This window comes from Aedes albopictus, chromosome 1 (assembly GCF_035046485.1).
Source record: "Aedes albopictus strain Foshan chromosome 1, AalbF5, whole genome shotgun sequence".
NCBI lineage: Eukaryota > Metazoa > Arthropoda > Insecta > Diptera > Culicidae > Aedes > Aedes albopictus.
Window position 1 is genome coordinate 70,978,733 of NC_085136.1, and position 7,966 is coordinate 70,986,698.

Genomic DNA, 7,966 nt, shown 5'->3' on the forward strand with positions numbered 1-7,966 from the left:
GAGATTTCATCGAATCTCTGGAGAGATTCCACCAGAATCTCTGGAGAGATCCACCAGAATCTCTGGAGAGATTCCATCGGAATCTCTGGAGAGATTCCATCGGAATCTCTGGAGAGATTCCATCGGAATCTCTGGAGAGATTCCATCGAATCTCTGGAGAGATTCCATCAGAATCTCTGGAGAGATTCCATCAGAATCTCTGGAGAGATTCCATCGAATCTCTGGAGAGATTCCATCGAGAATCTCTGGAGAGATTCCATCAGAATCTCTGGAGAGATTCCATCAGAATCTCTGGAGAGATTCCATCAGAATCTCTGGAGAGATTCCATCAGGAATCTCTGGAGAGATTCCATCGGAATCTCTGGAGAGATTCCATCGGAATCTCTGGAGAGATTCCATCGGAATCTCTGGAGAGATTCCATCGAATCTCTGGAGAGATTCCATCAGAATCTCTGGAGAGATTCCATCGGAATCTCTGGAGAGATTCCATCAGAATCTCTGGAGAGATTCCATCAGAATCTCTGGAGAGATTCCATCAGAATCTCTGGAGAGATTCCATCAGAATCTCTGGAGAGATTCCATCAGAATCTCTGGAGAGATTCCATCAGAATCTCTGGAGAGATTCCATCAGAATCTCTGGAGAGATTCCACCAGAATCTCTGGAGAGATTCCACCAGAATCTCTGGAGAGATTCCACCAGAATCTCTGGAGAGATTCCACCAGAATCTCTGGAGAGATTCCACCAGAATCTCTGGAGAGATTCCACCAGAATCTCTGGAGAGATTCCACCAGAATCTCTGGAGAGATTCCACCAGAATCTCTGGAGAGATTCCACCAGAATCTCTGGAGAGATTCCACCAGAATCTCTGGAGAGATTCCACCAGAATCTCTGGAGAGATTCCACCAGAATCTCTGGAGAGATTCCACCAGAATCTCTGGAGAGATTCCACCAGAATCTCTGGAGAGATTCCACCAGAATCTCTGGAGAGATTCCACCAGAATCTCTGGAGAGATTCCACCAGAATCTCTGGAGAGATTCCACCAGAATCTCTGGAGAGATTCCACCAGAATCTCTGGAGAGATTCCACCAGAATCTCTGGAGAGATTCCACCAGAATCTCTGGAGAGATTCCACCAGAATCTCTGGAGAGATTCCACCAGAATCTCTGGAGAGATTCCACCAGAATCTCTGGAGAGATTCCACCAGAATCTCTGGAGAGATTCCACCAGAATCTCTGGAGAGATTCCACCAGAATCTCTGGAGAGATTCCACCAGAATCTCTGGAGAGATTCCACCAGAATCTCTGGAGAGATTCCACCAGAATCTCTGGAGAGATTCCACCAGAATCTCTGGAGAGATTCCACCAGAATCTCTGGAGAGATTCCACCAGAATCTCTGGAGAGATTCCACCAGAATCTCTGGAGAGATTCCACCAGAATCTCTGGAGAGATTCCACCAGAATCTCTGGAGAGATTCCACCAGAATCTCTGGAGAGATTCCACCAGAATCTCTGGAGAGATTCCATCAGAATCTCTGGAGAGATTCCATCAGAATCTCTGGAGAGATTCCATCAGAATCTCTGGAGAGATTCCACAGAATCTCTGGAGAGATTCCACCAGAATCTCTGGAGAGATTCCATCAGAATCTCTGGAGAGATTCCATCAGAATCTCTGGAGAGATTCCATCAGAATCTCTGGAGAGATTCCATCAGAATCTCTGGAGAGATTCCATCAGAATCTCTGGAGAGATTCCATCAGAATCTCTGGAGAGATTCCATCAGAATCTCTGGAGAGATTCCATCAGAATCTCTGGAGAGATTCCATCAGAATCTCTGGAGAGATTCCATCAGAATCTCTGGAGAGATTCCATCAGAATCTCTGGAGAGATTCCATCAGAATCTCTGGAGAGATTCCATCAGAATCTCTGGAGAGATTCCATCAGAATCTCTGGAGAGATTCCATCAGAATCTCTGGAGAGATTCCATCAGAATCTCTGGAGAGATTCCATCAGAATCTCTGGAGAGATTCCATCAGAATCTCTGGAGAGATTCCATCAGAATCTCTGGAGAGATTCCATCAGAATCTCTGGAGAGATTCCATCAGAATCTCTGGAGAGATTCCATCAGAATCTCTGGAGAGATTCCATCAGAATCTCTGGAGAGATTCCATCAGAATCTCTGGAGAGATTCCATCAGAATCTCTGGAGAGATTCCATCAGAATCTCTGGAGAGATTCCATCAGAATCTCTGGAGAGATTCCATCAGAATCTCTGGAGAGATTCCATCAGAATCTCTGGAGAGATTCCATCAGAATCTCTGGAGAGATTCCATCAGAATCTCTGGAGAGATTCCATCAGAATCTCTGGAGAGATTCCATCAGAATCTCTGGAGAGATTCCATCAGAATCTCTGGAGAGATTCCATCAGAATCTTTGGAGAGATTTCATCAGAATCTCTGGGGAGATTCCATCACAATTTCTGGAGAGATTCCATCAGAATCTCTGGAGAGATTTCATCAGAATCTCTGGAGAAATTCTATCAGAATCTCTGAAGTGATTCCATCAGTATCTCTGGAGAGATTGCTGTAGAATCTCTGGAGAGATTGCTGTAGAATCTCTGGAGAGATTGCTGTAGAATCTGTGGAGAAATTCCATCAGAATCTCTGGGGAGATTCCATCAGAATCTCTGGAGAGATTCCATCTGAATCTCTGGAGAGATTCCATCAGAATCTCTGGAGAGATTCCATCAGAATCTCTGGAGAGATTCCATCAGAATCTCTGGAGAGATTCCATCAGAATCTCTGGAGAGATTCCATCAGAATCTCTGGAGAGATTCCATCAGAATCTCTGGAGAGATTCCATCAGAATCTCTGGAGAGATTCCATCAGAATCTCTGGAGAGATTCCATCAGAATCTCTGGAGAGATTCCACCAGAATCTCTGGAGAGATTCCACCAGAATCTCTGGAGAGATTCCACAAGAATCTCTGGAGAGATTCCACAAGAATCTCTGGAGAGATTCCACAAGAATCTCTGGAGAGATTCCACAAGAATCTCTGGAGAGATTTCACCAGAATCTCTGGAGAGATTCCATCAGAATCTCTGGAGAGATTCCATCAGAATCTCTGGAGAGATTCCATCAGAATCTCTGGAGAGATTCCGTCAGAATCTCTGGAGAGATTCCATCAGAATCTCTGGAGAGATTCCATCAGAATCTCTGGAGAGATTCCATCAGAATCTCTGGAGAGATTCCATCAGAATCTCTGGAGAGATTCCATCAGAATCTCTGGAGAGATTCCATCAGAATCTCTGGAGAGATATCATCAGAATCTCTGGAGAGATTTCATCAGAATCTCTGGAGAGATTTCATCAGAATCTCTGGAGAGATTCCATCAGAATCTCTGGAGAGATTTCATCAGAATCTCTGGAGAGATTCCATCAGAATCTCTGGAGAGATTCCATCAGAATCTCTGGAGAGATTCCATTAGAATCTCTGGAGAGATTCCATCAGAATCTCTGGAGAGATTCCATCAGAATCTCTGGTGAGATTCCATCAGAATCTCTGGAGAAATTCCATCAGAATCTCTGGAGAGATTCCATCAGAATCTCTGGAGAGATTCCATCAGAATCTCTGGAGAGATTCCATCAGAATCTCTGGAGAGATTCCATCAGAATCTTTGGAGAGATTTCATCAGAATCTCTGGGGAGATTCCATCACAATTTCTGGAGAGATTCCATCAGAATCTCTGGAGAGATTTCATCAGAATCTCTGGAAAGATTCTATCAGAATCTCTGAAGTGATTACATCAGTATCTCTGGAGAGATTGCTGTAGAATCTCTGGAGAGATTGCTGTAGAATCTCTGGAGAGATTGCTGTAGAATCTGTGGAGAAATTCCATCAGAATCTCTGGGGAGATTCCATCAGAATCTCTGGAGAGATTCCATCTGAATCTCTGGAGAGATTCCATCAGAATCTCTGGAGAGATTCCATCAGAATCTCTGGAGAGATTCCATCAGAATCTCTGGAGAGATTCCATCAGAATCTCTGGAGAGATTCCATCAGAATCTCTGGAGAGATTCCATCAGAATCTCTGGAGAGATTCCATCAGAATCTCTGGAGAGATTCCATCAGAATCTCTGGAGAGATTCCATCAGAATCTCTGGAGAGATTCCATCAGAATCTCTGGAGAGATTCCATCAGAATCTCTGGAGAGATTCCATCAGAATCTCTGGAGAGATTCCATCAGAATCTCTGGAGAGATTCCATCAGAATCTCTGGAGAGATTCCATCAGAATCTCCGGAGAAATTCCATCAGAATCTCTGGAGAGATTCCATCAGAATCTCTGGAGAGATTCCATCAGAATCTCTGGAGAGATTCCATCAGAATCTCTGGAGAGATTCCATCAGAATCTCTGGAGAGATTCCACCAGAATCTCTGGAGAGATTCCACCAGAATCTCTGGAGAGATTCCACCAGAATCTCTGGAGAGATTCCACCAGAATCTCTGGAGAGATTCCACCAGAATCTCTGGAGAGATTCCACCAGAATCTCTGGAGAGATTCCACCAGAATCTCTGGAGAGATTCCACCAGAATCTCTGGAGAGATTCCACCAGAATCTCTGGAGAGATTCCACCAGAATCTCTGGAGAGATTCCACCAGAATCTCTGGAGAGATTCCACCAGAATCTCGGTAGAGATTCCACCAGAATCTCTGGAGAGATTCCACCAGAATCTCTGGAGAGATTCCACCAGAATCTCTGGAGAGATTCCACCAGAATCTCTAGAGAGATTCCACCAGAATCTCTAGAGAGATTCCACCAGAATCTCTGGAGAGATTCCACCAGAATCTCTGGAGAGATTCCACCAGAATCTCTGGAGAGATTCCACCAGAATCTCTGGAGAGATTCCACCAGAATCTCTGGAGAGATTCCACCAGAATCTCTGGAGAGATTCCACCAGAATCTCTGGAGAGATTCCACCAGAATCTCTGGAGAGATTCCACCAGAATCTCTGGAGAGATTCCACCAGAATCTCTGGAGAGATTCCAGTAGAATCTCTGGAGAGATTCCAGTAGAATCTCTGGAGAGATTCCAGTAGAATCTCTGGAGAGATTCCAGTAGAATCTCTGGAGAGATTCCAGTAGAATCTCTGGAAAGATTCCAGTCGAATCTCTGGAGAGATTCCAGTAGAATCTCTGGAGAGATTCCAGTAGAATCTCTGGAGAGATTCCAGTAGAACCTCTGGAGAGATTCCAGTAGAATCTCTGGAGAGATTCCAGTAGAATCTCTGGAGAGATTCCAGTAGAATCTCTGGATAGATTCCAGTAGAATCTCTGGAGAGATTCCTTCAGAATCTCCGGAGAGATTCCTTCAGAATCTCCGGAGAGATTCCTTCAGAATCTCCGGAGAGATTCCTTCAGAATCTCCGGAGAGATTCCTTCAGAATCTCCGGAGAGATTCCTTCAGAATCTCCGGAGAGATTCCTTCAGAATCTCCGGAGAGATTCCTTCAGAATCTCCGGAGAGATTCCTTCAGAATCTCCGGAGAGATTCCTTCAGAATCTCCGGAGAGATTCCTTCAGAATCTCCGGAGAGATTCCTTCAGAATTTCCGGAGAGATTCCTTCAGAATCTCCGGAGAGATTCCTTCAGAATCTCCGGAGAGATTCCTTCAGAATCTCCGGAGAGATTCCTTCAGAATTTCCGGAGGGACTCCTTCAGAATCTCCGGAGAGATTCCTTCAGAATCTCCGGAGAGATTCCTTCAGAATCTCCGGAGAGATTCCTTCAGAATCTCCGGAGAGATTCCTTCAGAATCTCCGGAGAGATTCCTTCAGAATCTCTGGAGAGATCCCTTCAGAATCTCCGGAGAGATTCCTTCAGAATCTACGGAGAGATTCCTTCAGGATCTCCGGAGAGATTCCTTCAGAATCTCTGGTGAGATTCCTTCAGAATCTCTGGTGAGATTCCTTCAGAATCTCCGGAGAGATTCCTTCAGAATCTCCGGAGAGATTCCTTCAGAATCTCCGGAGAGATTCCTTCAGAATCTCCGGAGAGATTCCTTCAGAATCTCCGGAGAGATTCCTTCAGAATCTCCGGAGAGATTCCTTCAGAATCTCCGGAGAGATTCCTTCAGAATCTCCGGAGAGATTCCTTCAGAATCTCTGGTGAGATTCCTTCAGAATCTCTGGTGAGATTCCTTCAGAATCTCCGGAGAGATTCCTTCAGAATCTCCGGAGAGATTCCTTCAGAATCTCCGGAGAGATTCCTTCAGAATCTCCGGAGAGATTCCTTCAGAATCTCCGGAGAGATTCCTTCAGAATCTCCGGAGAGATTCCTTCAGAATCTCCGGAGAGATTCCTTCAGAATCTCCGGAGAGATTCCTTCAGAATCTCCGGAGAGATTCCTTCAGAATCTCCGGAGAGATTCCTTCAGAATCTCCGGAGAGATTCCTTCAGAATCTCCGGAGAGATTCCTTCAGAATCTCTGGTGAGATTCCTTCAGAATCTCTGGTGAGATTCCTTCAGAATCTCCGGAGAGATTCCCTCAGAATCTCCGGAGAGATTCCTTCAGAATCTCCGGAGAGATTCCTTCAGAATCTCCGGAGAGATTCCATCAGAATCTTTGGGAAGGTTCCACCAGGATTTCTAGATAGAGTCCACCTGAATATGTGGAGAGATTCCAATAGAATCTCAGGAGCGATCTCTTTAGAATCTCTGGAGGGATTCCAGTAGAATCTTTTTAGAGATTCCAGAAAAACCTTTGAAGATATTTTAGTAAAATATCAAGATAGATTCCCGTAGAATCTCGGAAGAGATAGCAGCAGTACCTCTGATGAGATTCCAGTAGAACCTATGGAAAGATTCCAATCTTTCGGAATCTGTGGAAATATTCCAGTAGAATCTCTGGAGAGATTCCGCATTCTCTGAGTCACTGGAATTCCAGTTGAATTTCTGAAGCGATAAGTAGAAACTTCTGAGAGATTCCAGACGAAGCTTTGGAAAGATTGCGGAAGAATCTTTTGAGAGATTCCTGCAGAAGTTCTGGAGAGATTCTGGTAGAATCTGAAATGTGGTTTTGAACAAATGAATGTATGTCATGCAGCCATTTTATCGATCTAGGTAGTTGTAATTTCTTCGAAAAATTCTTTATTACAGAGATTGATCCCATGTTACAGTTGCCATGCGATTGTGGATGTGATTTGTTGATTTAATCTGATGCTTACATATCCGGAATTTATGAATTAACTGTTCGTGAGCAAGTTAGGTGTTCTGGTCTGTCCACCCATTATTAATCTGCAAGTGCTCGTGACAACACGTAATGCTGAGGCTTCCGAACTTTGTTTTCCTATTTCCATTAGCATTCCTGATCGGTGGCAGCCATTCCCATGGCATTATTGACGTAACTTTCCAACATGTCGAGCAAACCGTCGGTTACGACCTGGTCAGATCGGGCCTCCGGGTTACCAAGTTCAACCGAACGTGTGCCATTATCAACGGCACCATGGACTTTTTCGTTGACCTGGACAATCGCTTCACGGTGAGTCTCGTCGCATTGCATTGTCGTGATCTGCAAAGCGCTTCTAACAGTGGTCAGGGCATCGTCCACAGTTCCAGGTGAAGAGCGCCTTCAGCCGGCTGGGGAACAGCCAGTTCAACGAGTACCCGTTCAAGATCGCCGAGAATCCGTACTGCTGGACGTTGAACAATACCTTCCGGGAGTATCAGCACCTGTTCGAGCAGACCACAAACTTTCCGCGAGCCGGTGGACATTGGGTATGCCCAGTGCCGGCCGGGCAGTATTGGATCAAACACTTTGTGTTCAAGCCGGAAACCTTGCCGCAGATGATTCCGGAAGGGTACTGGCATCTGACGCTGCTGCTGATCAGGAAGGACGGTCGGCAGGCGGATTTGCAGGTTTTCATGAAGGTTTCCAAGGATACGTACTGGTAAGGTAGCGGCGTGGAGAGCGATGA

At 45.3% G+C, this 7,966-nt stretch overlaps 2 protein-coding genes across 8 annotated transcripts in view; one reads left to right on the forward strand and one right to left on the reverse strand.

Moving 5' to 3' along the window:
* Window positions 1-7,966, reverse strand: part of LOC109397189 (uncharacterized protein K02A2.6) — a 340,877-nt gene that overhangs the window by 309,983 nt on the left and 22,928 nt on the right. The gene's annotated exons all lie outside the window — the stretch shown is intronic.
* LOC134285135 (uncharacterized) lies at window positions 6,608-7,959 on the forward strand. The gene is made up of 2 exons (XM_062845281.1): window positions 6,608-7,530; window positions 7,602-7,959. The coding sequence occupies exons 1-2, from the start codon at window positions 7,312-7,314 to the stop codon at window positions 7,941-7,943; spliced, it is 561 nt and encodes a 186-aa protein (XP_062701265.1). The 5' UTR covers window positions 6,608-7,311; the 3' UTR covers window positions 7,944-7,959.